At 36.0% G+C, this 20,407-nt stretch overlaps 1 protein-coding gene and 1 long non-coding RNA gene across 4 annotated transcripts in view; one reads left to right on the top strand and one right to left on the bottom strand.

Moving 5' to 3' along the window:
- LOC116593033 overlaps positions 1 to 2,566 on the top strand; it is an 81,581-nt gene extending 79,015 nt beyond the window's left edge. For both annotated transcript variants that reach the window (XR_004286713.1, XR_004286715.1), the window contains exons 3-4: positions 1,799 to 1,929; positions 2,152 to 2,566. This is a non-coding gene — a long non-coding RNA (uncharacterized LOC116593033). The remainder of the gene's footprint in view (positions 1 to 1,798; positions 1,930 to 2,151) is intronic.
- EPYC (epiphycan) overlaps positions 1 to 19,848 on the bottom strand; it is a 39,003-nt gene extending 19,155 nt beyond the window's left edge. Inside the window, exons 1-2 of one of the 2 annotated variants that reach the window (XM_032346792.1) lie at positions 19,775 to 19,848; positions 17,147 to 17,324 (exon numbers count right to left, since the gene is read on the bottom strand). In XM_032346792.1, coding sequence (XP_032202683.1) covers positions 17,147 to 17,311 — 165 coding nt within the window. In that variant the 5' untranslated portion in view covers positions 17,312 to 17,324; positions 19,775 to 19,848. Of the gene's footprint in view, positions 1 to 3,264; positions 3,384 to 17,146; positions 17,325 to 19,774 lie in introns of those variants that run through there. The other variant, XM_032346793.1, reaches the window with a different exon arrangement.
- Positions 19,849 to 20,407: the final 559 nt, after the last annotated feature.

Genomic DNA, 20,407 nt, shown 5'->3' with positions numbered 1-20,407 from the left:
CACCACCGTTACCATAATGTAAGTCACTATCCTGGGAATACAACAATAGTTGACTTACAGGAAGTTGTCGTCTCCTCCGCTATATATTCACTCTGTAATGAGAATAAACTCTTAAAAAGACAAAGCTGACCATGCCAAACTCTGCTTAAAATCCTTAAATGAGGGGCACCTGGGTGGCTCAGTGGGTTAAAGCCTCTGCCTTCGGCTCAGGTCATGATCCCGGGGTCCTGGGATCGAGCCCCGAGTTGGGCTCTCTGCTCAGCAGGGAGCCTGCTTCCTTTCCTCTCTCTCTGCCTGCCTCTCTGCCTACCTGTGATTTCTGTCTGTCAAAAGAAATAAAATCTTAAAAAAAAAAAATCCTTAAATGAATGTTTACTCTTAATAGTCACAAGAACAGTGCCATGCAGGTGCACAGAAACTTACTGGTTAAGTGGAGCCTCAGTTACTCTATCTATAGAATTCTGGTACGCATAGTAGATAGTACAGCTGTGTTAGGACGAAAATGTTTATATAGTAAGTACCATGGAAATTTACTATTATTTGCTCTTTTTATTTTTGCTATTTTTTAATTTTATGTTTGCTATGATTACTAAAATACATTCAAAACTCTTTGACTTACAAGGTCTTGCATGGCTTGACCTGACTAGTGTCCCCTTTCCTCCATTCCATGTCAGTTTGCTCTTCTGCTGTACTGGCCATCTTGAATTTGTTATGCTCCTTGTTCTATAAGACATTTCCATGTACGAGTTGTTCTGCTTAGAATTCATCCCATACCTCATCTTTTTCCCCAATCTTGTTTTACTTTTTAACAGCTTTATTGACAATACAGTAAATCCATGAAGAAAAAGAAAGTAAAACATGTATACACTGAGATCCTTGTTGACTCCTTGATATTCACTTAAGGATGAAGATATAATTGTTCCTATTAGCATATAAAAAAATAAAGCAGATTTTAGTATAAATACTAATAGGGTCTGGGATAGAGTCACAGTGAGGTCTCCATACCAAGAAACTGAAGTGACTTTAGCTTGTTCTCATGATATAAAACTGACCTTAAAAATGCACACACACACACACACACACACACACTCCCATTCCTCCCAAGCTTTTGGGAGCAGTTTCCTGACTCTTGACTTACTTGTGATAATAGTACGGCTAAAGAAATAAAAAAGTAAAATGAAGAAGGTGGCAGCCTAAAAAAAAAAAAGTTCAGGATAGAATGGTTTATTTTTATGATCAGCATTGTTTGGAGATAGAAATATGAAATTTGTTGAATATACACAAAAGTCTCTAAAGAGATCATCTCTGGTATCAAAAGAAGTTTTACTGGATCTCCTCAGGGCCTAGATGAAAATAACTAGCACGGATTGACTATTCACTATGTGAGCATCTGTTATGTTCTTTCCAGTGATTTGCATGTAATTATCAGAATCACTCTTTGTAGAAAGTGCAATAATTGTGCGCATTTAATAGATTTGTAAACTGAGACCGGGGATGGGAAGATCAAGTAAATTGTCAGAGGTTACATGATTTCTAAATACTAAGTCCAGGATTTAAATCTAATTAATGCTGCCACAAGACTGCTTAGTTTACTTAATTGTGATTCTGTATCCAGTCAAATCAATTTCTGCTGAATTATCTAGCTTCTTAGGTACTTGCACTCTGAAAAAGAGGGGTTCCGATCATGGAATTGAGCCTTATCATCACGGGGAAATGCCTTCACATTATAAATTTGTAAATGGACTTTCTTGTACAGATTTTAAGCCTCATATAATTTTTGCTTGGCATCATTCATCAGCCTACAGTCCGATTTGATCATCACTGATTATGTTAGCCAGTCGCTGATCCTGAAGGCTGAAGACCATACCAAGGCCATGTTGCCCTGTGGGAGCACTTGACAGTCATTCAGTCTTCCCCTGATATTGACAGGTATGAAAAGTATCATATAACATCCATGTAGGTGGATTATAACATTTGAGTAGCATTTATTATAATTCTCACTTTTGTGGGAAATAAATATTATGTCAGAATGAAACTTTAGTCTGGTTAAACATGATGGCTAAGACAACTCCCAAGTATTCACCACAGTTTCATTTTCCTCCTGGGCATTCAGCTCAAGTACATTTTCTACTTTCTTTGACGCCGGCTTAGGTCATGTGGCCAGTTTTAGCCAACGGAATGGGAAAGGAAGTAACGCAGCACATCTGGTCCAAATAAGTGAGGAGAAAGGATACTTTCTCAGTCTGTCAACAGAAGATACCAGTGTGACCTTGAAGTCCCAAGGTGAAGATGGTGAAGTTCTAGCATGAAAGAAGTTTGAATCCCTGAATAACTACCTGAACTCTATTGGACAGTCACGTCAGCAAGATACGAATTTTTATTGTGTAAAGCCATGGGGATTTTGAAATTGTTTGTTACAGCTGCTAATATAACTTGCCCTAATATACATCTTTTCAATTTTTGTTTTCTTATCCATTTCTTAGTCACACTGATGGAACAATTTTTAATACTTTAATACTAGGTTGATTTACCTAGCATGTATTATTGACACTAGAAAAAAAAAATAAATGCCTATTTTTTTGTCACTCTGTTCTCTGATTTCCCTTTTTTTTTTTTTTTTACAAACAACTCTTCTTTGATCTTGCTTATTTGGTGGAGTACTTACTGAAAGAGTATAACCCCACATTTGAGTGAATTTACCATTATTTCAATTTACTTTTTTTTAAAAAGATTTTATTTATTTATTTGACAGAGAGAGAGGGATCACAAGTAGGCAGAGAGGCAGGCGGAGAGAGAGGGGGAATCAGACTCCCCGCTGAGCAGAGAGTCCCATGTGGGGCTCGATCCCAGGACCCTGAGATCATGACCTGAGCCAAAGGCAGAGACCCAACCCACTGAGCCACCCAGGTGCCCCCAATTTACTTATTTTTAAAGCTCAGTATTTTATTAACTAGATTAAATCAGAGTTAATAAATATGTATAAAAAGCAAATGTCAAATATCAGAATTAGTTAATGGATTTCTATTTACTTCAAAAATCATAAAATCATAATATTTGATATTGCTAGGAGGTATTTATGAAAACGTGAATTCTTTTATGTTTTTAAAAATTTATCCTAATAGATGGTGATTCATCATAAATTTATAAATCTAATTGGCAATGCTTCTTTGTATTTAATGCAATGAAATGAAATAAAGCAATAAAATGAAAAATTTTAATGCAAAAGAAAAAAGCTGATGATTTGAAGATTTCATTTAATCCTACCTTCTCTAGTCCGTGTCCCTTCTGGGACCACAGTATTTTGTTGTTCACATGTTTATTTTCTCATTTCCTTTCCTTTTTGTCAGAAAGCGGCAATATTCCAGTTTCAGTTGCCAGGAAAAATTCGACTTCAGTCACTTTTATCCCAGTTTATTGAGGTCTCCATTCACCATCATCCTGTTAGGCTCCAGAAACTTAATAGATTTTCAATATCTTAGTTCTCGCAAAATGTATCATCTAGTTCTAATTGAATGTCTCCAAATAATATTGGTAGAGAACTTTGGCAAAGGCTTTAGAAACCTTATCTAATAGCAAAGCCAGTTCACATTCCTTTTCCCCTTACTGCCCTTGTTCCCCAAGTAAGGATGCCAGAAAGATAATTTAGTGTAGGCTGAAATCAGTAATCTCATGAGGATAGGGGTAGGGAGAGAGTCAATCGCAGTAATTGAAACAAGAAGTTGGACTGAAAACCAAGAGATTTGGAACCTTATAACCTCTAATTTTTTTTTTTAATGATGGAGTAATTTGGTATTCTTTTTTTTGTTTCAATCTTTCCTATTCCAACACAAAATAAACTGTTCCTCCTAATACATACTTTATTGGTCCATGAAGCATAACAAGCCATGTCTTTTAGTATCTAAAAATTTTATGCATAAAATTGCTATCACTCATGGTGATGATGATGAGGAGGAGGATGTATATATTATCAGATGGTAATAATGACATTTAAAATAGGGAAACATGCATTTTTTAGAGGATCCCAGGGAGGACCAGCTAAAGTCAAATGCCTGTGAAAGAGATAATTAGCATGTTAATTCAGTGGTAAAGCCACTGTCCAATTTCAGTGGTAAAGCCTTACAAAACTTTACAAATTTAGAAACCTGACTTGATCTTTTAGGGGCAGAATTACCCCAAAACTGTACTAAATCCAAAATCTAACCTGAATCCTTCTACGGTCACCAATATTTTATCTGTAGCCTCTGTAGACTCACTTGGGAAGCTAATTATGATCAAAAGAATATTGATAACCGAAGACCCAGAGCAAAGGACTCAAGTAAGTCTGCTCTTTAATAGCATAAGGCAAAGGAAGAGCTGTTTCTAAAGGGATCAGAATCTTTAAATTTGTTGACGACCATAAGTTTTTGCTATTACTAAGGCTGAATCATCTTGCCAGTAGAAGGCTGCTGAATGGTAGTTAATTGGCCTTGAAATATTTGATTTTATGATCTACTTTTTTCTCTCAATACCAAAATGTACCAATTCCCTTCAACTTCCTTTATGTCTTTATATATGTTAGAGAGTCAATATAGTTTTAGTGGAAAGATTTTTATCTTAATTGTGCTGGATTTGATTTCTTTCATATTTATGTCTTTGATTAAATCAGTTTTGATATTATAACTCCAAAGAGAACACACTCATGAGAAAATTTGATCCAGCCTCAATATTTTTCATATATTTTTTTGTCCTTTTCATATATGTTAATGTGAGTCATAATACATATTATGTATTATGGAGTCATAATACATATTTTCAACCATACCCTATACTTCGTTAAAGCCCACATTGAATGTGAGCAGAGAGATTGGCGTGATGTCATGGTGATTATCCTTTAGTGCTCATCTAGACGCATCTCATATTGGCTGCATTGACATCAAAAGCCAGTGATTGTACAACTTGATGGGTGACATTACCAAGCAATAACCCTTGCACTATTTCCATGCCTGTGTGTGTGGACGTTAACAAACACAAGTTAAGTCTGTCTATTCCTGGCAGACTCAAGACAAGATTAACCAGAACTTGTCACTGGAAGATCCAGTGAAAGGCTTATTAAAGGAGAGTTAGGCAGGAAAATAACAGGTCAATTTCAATCTTGAGTTAGATATTATTAGTGTGATGGGAGAACATGTCCAGGATAGGATTACCCAACTCAAAACTACAAAGAGTTCTAAAAGATTTTTGAACAATGTTACTTCTGGAAGATTTATAATTTACTAGCCTTTTTTTTTTTTTTTTAAGATTTTGTTTATTTATTTATTTTAGAGAGGGGGGAGGGGCGGGGAGAGAGGGAGAGTGAGAATCCCAAGCAGATTTGTGCCGAGTGAAGAGGTTCAGTCCCAGGACCCTGAGATCATGAACTGAGCTGAAATTAAGAGTTGGATGCTTAACAGACTGAGCCACCCAGGTGTACTTAGTTTACTAGTTTTTTAAAAGATTGATTTATTTATCTGAGAGAGAGTGAGTGTGAGTGGGGAAAGCCTCAGAGAGGAAGAATCTCAAGCAGACTCCTTGCTGAGCAAGGAGACATTTCAGGCTTGATCTCATCATTGATGAGGTTGTGACTGAGCAGAAATCAGGAGTCAGCCACTTAACCAACTGAACCACCCTGATGTCCTTATTATTATTATTTTTAATCTATTCCTGTGTTAGATGCCACAAGACAAAATCTACAGGACTATGTTAGAAAAAAAAAAAAGTCTACACCAGAAAGAAATGAGAAGGCATATATCTAGCACACAGTCTTGGGCACTAAGTATGTTGACCAAATTAAATGCAGATTAAAATAATTCAGAAAAAAATAGCAACTAAAAGAAGAACTGAGGGATGTCAAACACCTGATCTGGGCCCATCCCGAGAAATTCTGATCTCAATAGTTTGAGGTGTGGCCAAGGCATTAGGATTTCTAAAAACTCTAGAGATGATTCAGATATGCGGGCAAAGCTGAGAACCACCACACTAGAGAGGAAATGTACTCCCTTGAGTAGGATGTAGAAGACAGAAATGCTAATTAAGCCCTGGAACTTTGAAAGGTTAGTAAAGTCTTGATGACAATGTGGTAGGATTGTTTTACACTAGGCTTCCAGGGGCCAAAGCTTCACAAACATTCATGACAGCTTCGGTTTAAGAATCTGCTGAAGTTGATGCTTTTGCTGGGGGAAAAAAAATGGGGAAGAAAGGAAAGGTCCCTGGGAGGTAGATTTCTTGGATTCCAGAGCAGGAAACCAAGGAGAAGCCACTGGCATAGCTTTCAGACTGAAGAACCCCATGGGCTGAAAATTCTTGCTTACAAGATCTTCTGTCACCTCAGAGAATACACAGGGAGCATCAGGTGCCAAAAACCCAGGGTTTCCAGGAAAACAGGCATTCAAAGGCTTTGTGTTGAGTATGCAAGAAGAGGAGGAAACTTCTGATTGACCTGGTGACCAGGCTGGCTGCCCTCATATGTTTTAAAAACATTCTGAAAACAGGACTATCCCATATGCTACTCTAAGAGTCCTTATACTAGGGGATGTTTCCTAGTTCAGTGCTGCTCAAACCACTGAAGGGAACTACACGTGTATCTCAAAGAATCCACTCATGTCGTCGTAACTGAGAGAGTCCAGTCTTACCCAGGCAAGATGAAGAGAAAGCAAGAGGAATTAGGAAAAGGAGGTTTTGGACTGTCTATTCTTTGGGTTTTTAAATCAAAGTCAAGCAATTCTGATTTTGTACTATAATCTCTTTAAATTTAAACAAGTTCAGATTTTAACATGCAGGAGAGGTTAATCTGTAGTCTTTTATTTTTCCTCAAGAACCTCATAGAAGTAGGGAAATTTATGTGTTATCTTTATGTTATCTTTGTGTTATCTTTTTTTTTTTTTAAAGATTTTATTTATTTATTTGACAGAGAGAAATCACAAGTAGATGGAGAGGCAGGCAGAGAGAGAGAGAGGGAAGCAGGCTCCCTGCTGAGCAGAGAGCCCGACGCGGGACTCGATCCCAAGACCTGAGATCATGACCTGAGCCGAAGGCAGCGGCTTAACCCACTGAGCCACCCAGGCGCCCCCTTTGTGTTATCTTTATGTTTCTGTATGTTTTTATCTTTATGTTTACGTCATCTTTATGTGTGTTTTTTTTTAGTATATTTACTTAGCATTTATTTTCCTTTCAGAGTCTTTCCTAAGCTCTATTATTAATGTGGCTTGATATAATTTGAGGTAGAATACAGAACTGAGGGTAAAATGTCAATCTCAGGTATAGGAAGGCCTTTGAGATAAATTTATTGACGACCTGAAATCTATTTAGAGCTTCTAAAAGCAAAATCTACATTCTGTCAGAGGATGCCTAAGAGTGTTGGTTGGCATGGGGGTATGTCTCATAAAGGTGGGAGCATAATTGTCCTAAAACTGGGATGTTTTCTGTTGAAGGGAAGAGCTATATTGAACTTCATAGTTAAGCTTAACAGATTAAAAGTCGCCATCTTAGAGGGGGGTGCGTTCTCTGTTGATCCCTTTACTCACTCTTCCTAAGGAAGAACGACTGAGCTAATTGGTGGGTAGGAGAAGATACTAGGCTTGAGTGGTTCAACCTCTTTTTTTTGGGGGGGGGGATTTCCTGCCTGTCAAGAAATCTGATTTTATCCCTCCATGCACTAAGATTTACTGGATCAGACACTCATCTGAGAACTGTGGTTAACCTCCGTTGCCTCAGACGGATGGCATATTTACTTCTGGAATTTTATATTAGGATGCCCATAATCACTTCATATCTAAATTGTAAATTTCAACCAGTAGTAAAGGAGATATTTTGAACTCTATTTGTCTGAGTCTCGTTTCTGTTACTCAACTGGGTCTGAAGTTAGGCAGTGCATTAGGACGAGTTTTTATGGGGTCCCTTGAAATCTAACACCTACTGCCCAGAAAAAATTCAGTATTATATGTATCTATATGTGTTATAAGACAAAATAATATGCATTTTTATATACATACCTGCCTCCTGGTTTCATATTATGTTCACAATTCTTGTTTTCTGTATTTGCTTCACCTTCTTTATTTATATTTTTATGCCATAATGTAAAATAATACATAATTAACAATATATAATATAGGATGTGATATTGTGGAGAACACAACACAATATACCCTGTATTATATAATTTTAGAAATTATTTTATGAGGTGATACTGATGCGTACAGATTACATTTTATCTATATCTACATTTATATTTACTGTATGTGTATGTATATATATATATATATATATATTGCTGTACACATTGTAACTTTTGTTCATGTAAGCAGCCTTAAATACTGCTGGTGTGGTAGATAAACACACAAGTAAAGTAACATGTCTCAGATTTGCTGTCAGGGCTGAAACTGAGAACAGATTTGGAGAAACAATTTCTCAGCATGTATATTTTGTGACAGAATTCATAGAAGCCTTAAGTCTTGCTAGATAACTACAGATCTTTATGTATGTATATGTGTGTGTGTATATATGTGTGTGTGTGTGTGTGTGTGTGTGTGTATGATATCTATTTTCACTTCCTCTATTGTGTTGAAGACACATATTTATAAGATGAGTAGACTGGGAGGTACTGAAGGAGAGAGAAGAGCTGGTGTGATCTACTTGGCCCAATTCTTGGCTCTCAGCAAAAGACTGGGAGGCAGATCTGAAGTGAACTCATGCCTGGTGCAGTGAGCCTTAGTTCCAGCTGAAATCCTGTCCCTTCCATGAAGGGTTCCCTGACCACTATATGGTGGATCAGCTTTTGTCGATATTGACTGAAGGAGTCATTTGATGATAGAGCTACTCACATTTATGAAACACTTACCATGGACCAAGCTCTAAGGTAAGCAGTTAACAAGTGTATCTTACCTCATACTCATAAAGTAGCGTATAAACAGGAGTCTGAAGCTCAGAAGGGTTGTATGATTTTCCAAGGCTGTACAGTTGGCGTTCAGGCCTGGGACTCACACGCAGGGAGTCTGACTCCAGAACCCAGTCACTCAAACTGACTCTTAAGGGTGAAACAGGTGTATACATGAGAAACACCCGAAGTCAGTGGTTTCCTTCATTATGCTTTGTAGTGGGTGGTTTCATAGTTTAAATGCCCCGGCAAAGTCAGGGTGGGAAACAGGTCCTCACCGATATATTCACTTGGATTGGATGCTCACTGTGTCAGTCACTTCCTAACCAGGAACCCCACGCCTTCAGCAGATAATATTTAAATTATGGGTCTGTGTCTTCTTAAAAAAAAAAAAATCGAAATCCAGAATGTTATTTGGATTTTCACTGTAACCCAGACTAAGGTGTTTGTTAAACAGAATAGAATTTTAAATTTCTCTTTTTCCAAAATTGTCCCACACAGTTGATAATAAATCTTGAAGCTATTCCTTGTCGTTACCATCATGTCAACATTTGGCTTCTGAAGGTGTTAAAAGGCTCTGAGAAATATTCAGCCTGGTTACTAAAGATATATTCTTAAGGGTTTCATAGACTGGGATGTGGATATCTTAAGTGCAATGGAATTTCGCTCTAAACATGAGCCTAGTGCTCAAATTGATTTAAGCGATCCATATAATTATCTCAAAGAATGTGACCACGAAGACTGGCAATGAAAGCTGTTTCTTATTTTCTATTTTATCTTGAAAATGGGTAAGGAAGAAATGTGTTCGGCAAAGATTGTCCAATCCCCATACTTCTCACAAGGTAGCTTTCAGTTTGGAAGGATTGTCTTACCTCTCGCTCCCTTAAATACTTTGACAGCCAAGACAGATGCTTAGATACTGTGTTAATTATCATCACTTGAAAATTCTTGCATTTCTGATTCCTAACAATCAAATTTCTTAATTTCAGAGGAAAGAAAGCTCAATATTGGGCACAGCTAAAAGAAGTGAAGATTAAAGAGAAGGAAAATAATGGAATATTTTAATGCCAAAGTCTCTCTGGTTTGGCATTAAAACAATCTGGTTTAAATTTTACTCTGAAACTTACCAGCTGAATAACCTTGGGCAAAATTCTGATCCTTAGTTGATCTTAATAATAATAATAATAATAATAGGATAATTTATCATTTCAAGGGGAAGTTATGAGAATTAACTTATGTTTGTGTTCTCATAAATAAAGTATAATACAAATACAAACAAGTCACTGATAAAGACCACCAATGTTCTTTTGTTTCCTGATGCGCCTATATGAGTGTCTATGTTTGTTGCTACATTTTTCAGAAATTTCCAATAGTTTTAAAATAACATTCAAACAGTTTAACACTGTTTTTAAAAGAAGCATATGGTAAATCAATCAGACAACTATATTAAAAGCTCATAGTAAAATTCTTCCCTCCCTTCCTCCAGAGTGTCTTTGGTGAAGAGGGAGAGTGAAGAGGAAGATAAGTTTTTATTTGTTGCCAAGTTCTGAAAAGAACATTCAACTCGGGTCGAGTTTAAGTTACTTCTTCCAATAAAAAGTGTTTTATATGCAAACCATAAGTTTGAAACTTTAAAATGTAAAACTGGTCAAAGCGAGACATCACTTCGAATAAGGATAAAAGTATCCCATGCCTTCATCACCAGAAGAAATAAATAGTAGAACTATTACTAATCTGACTTTTTGTTCAGAAAATACAGAGATGGTTTTTAAATTAGCTACATGTCAGCATGACCAAAGTGCTATGACAATTTATCATACTTAGATAACCTAATTAAAAATACTTTTTATATATCATTATGTACAGTGGACATTCATTCTATAAGTGGCCCCAAATTAACTTGATTCTCCTTAAGCACTTTCTAGTGTTACAGGACATCAACATTTATTCTAAAACTATTTACATGGCACCATATTACCATGATGGAAACTGTAAAGAAACCATTGTTCAACTGTTACTGGATGAACTCCCTTCATTGAGTTTTTGTCCATTTCTACAACCTCACTAAATTTAATTTTCATTCCTTTGATGAATCTTACCTGTTCTTCATCTCTGAAAGCTATTTTTGAAGCTTAATGAATTTGTTTCAATAGAGTTATTCCTCATAAAGATGATTTAAAACAACTTAGCTACTTGTTCTCTTAATGAAAGAGCAAAAAAAAAAAAATGAGCTAATTTTAAGATCAACGGAGAGTAAGAGCAAGGAAACCATCTCTTATTAAAAAAACTTCCTATTGGTCAATTACTACTGATATCCATTTGTTACTTGTTATTGTTATTTATTTATGAAAGTATACAGCAGTTCTAAAAGCATTGTGGTAATGCTTCAATCTCTACGAGGGCATTAGGATGATTAGAAAGTAAAAGTGAAGAAAGTAATATAAAAAAGAGGAGTGGTGCCTGGGTGGCTCAGTCGGGTAAGCAACCAACTCTTGGTTTCAGCTCAGGTCATGATCTCCTGGGTCCTGAGATAGAAGCCTGCCTCCAGCTCCTGGCTCAGTGGGGAGTCTGCTTGAAGATTCTCTCCCTCCACCCCTTCCCCCACTCATTCTTTCTCTCTCTTTCAAATCAATAAATCTAAATAAATAAATAAATAAATAAATAAATAAATAAATAAAATGAGGTAAGAGTAAGGTAAAAAGTTTGCCCAGATTTCTGAGCAAAATGGCAAGCATAATTAGTTATAAGATGTAGAGCCCCCAGAATAAACAACTTCCTCAAAATTTACAATCCACTTGGACACTGAGGCTTGAGAGAAATTTCTACTGTACCTCCTCCTGAAGAGCATTGTATGCCATCATTGTAAATGCCCTTTGTACTGTCCCACATTAAACAAAATGAAGTCTCCACAGGGCTCTGTTTATATATAACATTCCTGGCATCTATTGAAGATTAAGTGAAAGTAATTATATAAAGCTAAAGTAAGGTAGTATAAGACAGGATCAGTCTGGGGGCACCTGGGTGGCTCAGTGGGTTAAGCCTCTGTCTTCAGCTCAGGTCATGATCTCAGGGTCCTGAGTTTGAGCCCCACATCGGGCTCTCTGCTCAGCAGGGAGCCTGCTTCTCTCTCTCTCCCCCACTGCCTGCTTGTGAGCTCTTTCAAATAAATAAATAAATATCTTAAAAAAAAAAAAAGGATCATCTGATTAGATCGAGCCAAAGAGAACTTACTGCAGGAATGGTAGTTCCTATCCTCCATAAATATTAATATAGCTACTGGGTACTTTTCTGGGCAAAAGAAACAACTCTTGGGCAGGGCCAGTGTTTATCTTAGACCTAAGAGAAATGAAAAAATCAGTAACTGCAAGACTCTATGATGGAAATGGAAGCACCAAATGCCCGCTTTAGTCAAAAACACAGTCTCAATTTAAGTCAATCAGAGAATACCAAATTTTGAACTGTGTTCAGATGAAATCTATAAGGCAAATAGTTAAATGTTTCCCTGAATTCCAAGCCACCAAATATTTTTATATCCACATCTACATAGAGATTAGATAGGGTAGATAGAGAGCTGGCACCCACAACATAGATATAATATGTTGGAGGATGCGTATCTACAGTTATTCTTTGAAATAGTTAGGCATAAGCCATTCTCTCTTACAATAATTACATAAGGAAACTGTCTATACAGGGGACTTCTAGTTTACATTATTCACCCATAGAACAATGCTTTCTCTCTCTTTTAGCAATGTGGGAACACAAGCATTCAGTTCAACTAAAACAAATATCAGGTTAAAAGGACAATTTGGAAAATGGTAGAAAACAGAGGGAGGATAATGTAGTTTTTTATTAACCTGCTAGGAATTATTTTTTGATATGAGAAGATAATGCAATTATATGTTATTAATAACTATAATCTTAGGCAAGTTACCTGCTCTTTTTCTCAATATTCTCATCTGTTCAATGAAAATAACAGTAGCACTTCCAAGTTTTGTTGACAAAAATGAGATACTGTACATGATAGACCTAAAATAGTACTCAGCATGTAATAAGTGCTCAACCAAGCATAACTAATATTCATCAGAAAGCAAAAAGTTCATATTTTGGTCTTAAGGCTTATATCCAGTTCTTACTAATACCATTAAAGTAAAATAAAAGCTAAGTAAAAAAAAACTGCAAAAATGTTATGTTGTACTAGCAAATGCATTCATTATCTGCTGGGTAGCATAAAGCAATATGATGGATTTGCCAGGCCTACAATCTGCTCCTAACCTAGAATCCAGCCGATCCTGGGTATTCTAAATAATCAGAAATCACCTAAGTCAGCAGTCTGGAGTACTATTACTGCCTAAGATCTTCAAAACCAGAAATTCTTCCACGATGCTTTCCTATCACCAGGGAGGATATGAATATTCTATCACCAGTAGAAATCAACAAAGCTCTATTGAGATACTGACTCTGGGGGAGGGTGACTGGGCTCGCTGCTAGCTAAATCACTGGATTCATAAATGCAAACCTTGCAGCAGTATAAGTCAAATTTGGTTTTCAGAAAAAAAATTACATTATTGCATATCGTATTAGTTTTCTTTCTTATTTTTTTTTTTAAGATTTTATTTATTTATTTGACAGACAGAGATCACAAGTAGGCTGAGACGCAGTCAGAGAGAGAGGAAGGGAATCAGGTTCCCTGCTGAGCAGAGAGCCTGATGCAGGGCTCTATCCCAGGACCCTGGGATCATGACCTGAGTTGAAGGCAGAGGCTTAACCCACTGAGCCACCCAGGCGCCCTACTTATCTATAGCAGCATGACAAATTGTCACACATTTAGCAGCTTAAAACTTGACTCATTTTTAACTGACAGTGTCTGTGGGTCCAGGGATGGCCTGACTGAGTTCTCTGCTCAGAGTCTCACAAGGCCAAAATCAAGGTTAATGGCCAGGGCTGTGATCTCATATGGAGCTTTGAGTTCTTGGTATCTACAGTGCTGTGGTTTCTATATACTCACTGGCTATCAGCTTCTCTCAAAATTTAGAGACTTCCTGCATTCTTTGTTATGTGGACCCATCCATTTTTATTTTTATTTTAATATTTTAATTTATTTTTATTTTTATTTATTTTTTAAATTTCTTTTCAGTGTCCCAGAATTCATTGTTTATCCACCACACCCAGTGCTCCATGCAATACGTGCCCTCCATAATACCCACCACCAGGCTCACCCAACCTCCCACTGCCCTCTCCTCCAAAACCGTCAAAGCCAACAACAGATCGTTTCCCTTGCCTTGAATTTCTCTCATGCTTCATAATTTGGCCCCGACCTCAAGATACTGTTTTAAAGAAAGTAGAAGTGTAGGTCAAGACAACCAAGATAATTTCCCTTTTAAAATTTCAGTTGTGCCATATAAAATAACCTAACTATAGAAGTGATATCCCAATATATCGATGATGTTAAGAATTACAGAGGCCATGAAAAGACCAGCGGATGGGTCATTTAGGGTAGATCTTAGAATTCTACTTGCCTCATAGTCATACACACACACACACACACACACACACACACACAGAGAGAGAGAGTTTAAGGATTAATCATTTAAATTCTAGAGGGTCTACTATATTGACTTATGATGCCAAGTCTTACAATTTGGAAGAAAGAAACTGGCATATATTTCAGAAGCAATATTCAGTTATTCTATAAATTTGCAATTTTAAAATACAAGGTTACCTTTTCTATAGATGATAAATAAATTCTAGGCTAAGATAGGCAGACCCATACTTGGCATTAAGGACAAAAACTAAAGAACCTGATCCCACTACTCTCCATGTGCTTTGTTTACCATGAATTTTTTCATCAACTGAACCCTAGATGGTTGTGTTACCAACATTCATACAAAGAATATCACATAGGAACAAGAGCATATAGAACAATTGATCTTAATTTATAAAGATGAAACAAATAAGGTTGTGGGGAGTTGCCAGAATCTGAACGTCCAAAACTAAATTGAAGAAACTCCTATCATGAGTAACTGTATTCTAGAATCCACTCACCTGACTAGGTCTATTGGCTTTATTTCACATCTTTCTATAAAGAATTGCATATTCTTTTTTTGTAAAGCAGTTTACATGAATGATTTGTTAAGATCTGAGCTGATGTTCTGAATTTTGTTTTTCATCTCTTTTTATGTATTATCTTGTTTTTGTTTCTGTGGTTTTTTTTTTATTGTTTCATAGGCAGTGGATGAGTGGGTTGGCTGATTGACTTTTGGTACTGGATCAACTGGGTAAAATTAAAAAATATGCGTAGTTTGCTTTCACATGTATTATGTTTTCATTATAGAACAGGTATATATATAAGTACACATGTATATCATGTGTCTATAAACTGGTTTTCTGATGATGACTCCTCACAACAGATGATTAAATCAGGGATGGCTTACCTATTTCCATCAGCAACAAGAGATTATTTAGTAGCACTCTGGAGCCCTCAGTTGTTAAGGATGCTGAGTTTGCCTAGGCTAATATGAAAATTAAGGATGTTTGAATGAGGTAAGGGGATACAATGCAACATATTTGGTACCTTACAAAAAGGGTTGCTCTTTCAGAATAAGCAAATACCGAGGAAGGGTTATATACCAAATCATCTTTATATGGATTAAAATTTTTAGCTTAAATTTTTTGATGTCAGAAGGAACTTCAGAATCTTATGAGAATATGCAGTAAAAAGGGGTTCTGACAGCAAGGGATGGCTTTAAAGAAGTCTGCATATAAAGCACCTCTCCTTCAAGATATTGTCTAGGGCAGCCTTGAGCTCTCCCTAGAGTCTTCTCCCCAGGCCTGCTAAAAACAGGATTTACTTTCGGTACTCACCAAAGCTCTTGATCCCATAAAATATCTTTTGGAAGCATGACAAGTAAATTTAAATTACAATATTTAGTTCAGTAGATAATGGCATATACATATGCAGTCTTTCTTTTTTTATTAATATTTATGGCAGATGAGTTAAACACTGAAAAAGCTTCTCCTTATACTCTCCACTGATGATTAGATTGGAGATGCAGAGACCACGTACAGCAAGACTGGTGTTAATGGCCATAAACTCCCCAGAAAATGCTTTTAACATAACCGAAGACAGCAAACTGAATCAAACAGTGAATATGGAATTGGAAAATAAAGTCAAAATTTTGAAGAAGAAAAATGGTCTTCTGACAACCTAAAACTTGACTAAAACGAGGGAAAGAGAAAGAGGGAGAAAGAGAAGAGAAGGAGACAGAGAAGGGGGGGATGGGAAGTGGGGGAAGATGGAAGCCCAAAGAGAGGGAGATGGAAAGGAAAAGGGAGTTGTGGAGAAGATGTGCAAACTATTGTATTGTACAGATTTGATTCTTGAATTTCATCAGGCAACATAAACAATAATGAGAGCATTTATCTCTTAAGAAAGATATAGCTCAGTACCATTAAATACATGCTTTTGTCTAAATATTTTCTTTTCCTAGTTATCAAAAGTAATTATTCTAAGAAGATTTACACTTGAGTGACTGGCCAAAATATGTTATGATCCTGTATAGCTGATGTAATTTCCCTTTTGGTTGATTTCTTCTTAATTAGTTTTTGTCAGTGTGGTACATTAATTACACTCCAACATTTCAAGGTCTGTTTGTTTTCTGATTCAGAAAAATTAGTCTGTATCCTTTAGTTATGTAAAAAGTCTAACATTTAATTAGAAACATGTCATATCAGATTTATGTAAAGGGCTGTAACCTTGCCAATGCCTACATTACTGCTGAGAGATAATCAGTCATTTCGGAAAGCACAGTCACTCTTGGAATACAGTGGTCCAAATCATTGTCCGTTCTTTGCATTCTTTTAATTTTCTTCCAACTTATTTTAACCTTACATCTTTTTCCTTTGCCCCAAACTTTCCCAACTTCCTCATCATTGCATGTGTATTATTTCCACTCTTCCTTACTGACTCCTTTTTCCTTCTATTTTCTCTTGTCCTAACATGATAGAAACTCTTCCATTGTCGTTGCTTTAATTTTGTGAGAAGATATAAAGGAAATGAAGTGAACTGTGAGAAAGAAAAAGTGTGTCCCCATGTTAACCTCCAGCAGACTGGACACATTTCAAAGGAAAGGTTCATATGAAATTATTAAGATAGAACATATCTACTGATACATAACCAAGAATCTCTTTGAAAGGAACGCATCTCAGTAATTCCCCATACTCGTGCTTCTAGGAGTCTCAAGAATGAGAGGAATTCGTTACCTCAGCTTGACCAATAGGTATGTTTTCATAGTTGTATAAATTATCCAGGTCCTCCAAGACAGTGTCATATGTTTCTGAGTCATAGTTGATGGGTTCCAGAGTTGGAGCGGTCCCAGCGGCATCAAAGATGACAAGTCCCAGAATGAGTCTTGCCAACATTTTCATTTTTCAAGCTTTCCTAATCAAAAAAGGCCAAAAGGTATAAATATTTAATTGATGATAACGTATGAATACTTATCACTAAAGAGGCATGATAAATCAAAGTCAATGCCGTGGGACTCAAGCCGGTAGCTCTCCTGACACGGATCATTTGTAAACATAACATAGGAAATTGTATGGATTCTGAAGACTATTGATACTGATGTTCAAATTAATTACAAACCCATCCACGTTATTACAGTAGATAGTGTAATTACAGTGAAATTGAATTTACTTCATAGAGAGACACAGAGAAAATGAGATGTGGAAATATTGCCATGCAGTTATTCAGAAAAGCTTCTGCATCAGAGTTTTACCTTTTACTAAGCATACATTTCTTTCATCAACTCTGGGAGTAGGAAGGAGGAGGAGGAGGAGAAGGAAGAGGAGGAGGACTATAACTGTTACTCCATTTTACAGAAGAGGAAACCAAAACAGGGTTGGCTAGTGACCTAACTAGGACTCGTAACTGTTTCTTGCACATTCAAGCTTATGGATTTTTCCAGACAAAATAATGAAAGAGTTCCCCCCCCCTTTTACTTCCTTGTTGCGTCTGGGTATCATTTATATATATATATATATATATATATATATATATATATATATATATATATATATATATACACACACATAATTTAATATATGTACACATTAACATTTCATGCAATACTTTTCAAAAGTTATTCTTAACTAAATGGAGCAGAAAAGAAAACTATTTTTCCTTTAGTCCTTAGTGTTTTCTTTCAATTCTTAGTAGCCATCTAAGCTTTAAACTCAGAATCAATAAGAATCCATGTCTAAAAGATATCATTTGGCAAGTTTTCGTTAGAGGGAGATTTCCACACACATAAGATTAAGAAGTTTCTTGTTTTGTAATTCTTTGTTAAGCATGATTCGTATTTTCCATGATCACATCCTGCTTTTGGGGAGGATTCAATCAAAATATTATTATTTTAATAATATTTATAACATGTAGGATATGTTATACATGTGTATATATATGTATAATAGATGTTTAACATTTATAATTTTAACTATTTTTGTTCTGTATATACTCCTTTGAATACATTTTACTTTAGAAAAAAAAAACTCTCCTATTTAATTTTAAACATATAAGTTGGGTCTATCAAAAATGTTACTTGGGGGTCATTTATTGAGGAAGCAAAGTCTTTGTAAAACTTTTTATCAAATATGTCTAATTTTAAAGGTTTTGTATTTTGGATACACTTCTTAAGTCTACTTCAAGAACAGAACCACTGCTGTTTGTACCTATGCACACACGTAAAAGGGAATTCATGATAAATATTACTTTTAAACTTGAAAGCACTGACAGACAAACCGACCTTCAGTGACTTGAAAGAAAGTCTTTATGAAGCAGGTTTAGGCAGAGGGATATGAAATCCCTCTGAGAATGAGAAGCAGGACAAGGAGCTCCTTTTTATTCCCTCCTATGCTTTCTTCGAATCATTTTTTTTCTTTTTTTATTCACACTGGATAAACGAAGCCTCTATTTTACCTGCCTTTGCAAGGATCTTTGCAGGATTGGGGATTTGGAACTGCTGGACGCAGTCACCAACAAAGTCCTGTTTAATCAAATGGTGTGATTTACAAATATTTCAGGAACGATTCTTCCCTTTTCAAGTGGGAGGCATTCAGAAGGACCAGTACTAACCTTGAAAGAATATTTTCCTTCTCCATTTCTGGCCACTGTAATTGTTCAGAGCAATTAGGCACTGGCTGGTTATTTTTCTCACTTCATACTCTGTATTTGATTAGAAGTGTCTACGTTCTTCGAGTTTACTTGCATGGTGCAGAACACCTAGAGCTATCAGCAGTAAGAAAGTCTCTATGTTCAGTTTTAAAAGGATGTTTCTTCCATCAAGTAACTATACTAGTATGTAACGTAGAGTCTTTGTTGAGACTGTTGAATTTGTTGTGCACTTCACACCATGTCATGAGATTTTGCAAATTATGCTTATATAAAACCTTAAAATATAGACCTTAAAAAGACACTCCAAATGCCCAATTCCCATATGCTCATCAGTATATATTTAAACACCTGAAATCTCCCCCTTTTCTTCTTTTGCCTAATATGTCAATCAATACTGATCAATAGTGCCTGGTTATCCTGGCAAGAAACATGATCTAAGTCAGGGCACTTGCTTTAAGGAATATATTGGAAACTACTGTAATTTTATTGGCATCTCTCCTATTAAGATCAACTATTTTACTGTCAGCTGTTAATTCCTGAGCTAATTCAAAATTTTGGATTGTCCAAGAATCACATAAATATAAAAGAGTAAACTTAAACCCAATCCATTGCATCAATGTTCACCATGAGATATTAAAGCAAACTGAATTATTTTTTAAAAGGTTATTATAGTAGAAAAAAGTCTCTGATCCAAGAAGAAAGCAAGTGTAAAAACTTACCTTTGGCTCCTACTTGGTGAAATGGCACGGAGTGACTGGAGACGCAGAGCTGGTAGTATTTGCCCTTGACCAATGGTTGTGAATTCTGGTCTGTGGGAGGTGGAATTTATAACACTCAATTTTCTGTTTGGGAAAGCTAACCTTGAGAAATGCTTCTCAGTCTTTAGAAACCCCAAATTACTTTAGAGTCCCTCGAAATAATCAGTAGAATCCAAATGACAAAGCATACAGAGCTCTTGAAATTATGTTAAGGGAGTTATCATTGCCAATGTGTCCCCCTAAACATTTTAAATGGAAAAAGTAGCTTTTACTATATTTCATCTCTAACAAGTTCACCAGTTAAAAAAAAGTTAATGTATACAGTAATACTATAGGTGAATATTTTAGAATTGTTCTAATAAGAAATAATTTTCCTTGCATGTCTTAAATGGCTTTCTTCCCTTTTCACTAATGTTAACTGAAATTCAGTAAATGTTGCAAAAGTCTTACCTGTTTAATGTTGGGTAAGTTTAAAAAAATCCAAATTATTTTGATTGTTTGGAATGCTCTGAGAGCAATGAAACAATAAAGCCTCTGCATGCCCACTAAAAAAAAAAAATCCTGAAACAATGCATAAATATGATTTGAGCATTT

Source organism: Mustela erminea, chromosome 6 (genome assembly GCF_009829155.1).
Source record: "Mustela erminea isolate mMusErm1 chromosome 6, mMusErm1.Pri, whole genome shotgun sequence".
NCBI classification, from domain to species: Eukaryota; Metazoa; Chordata; class Mammalia; order Carnivora; family Mustelidae; genus Mustela; species Mustela erminea.
The sequence above is the reverse complement of the archived record's forward strand: the minus strand, read 5'-3'. Positions and strand labels throughout refer to the sequence as shown.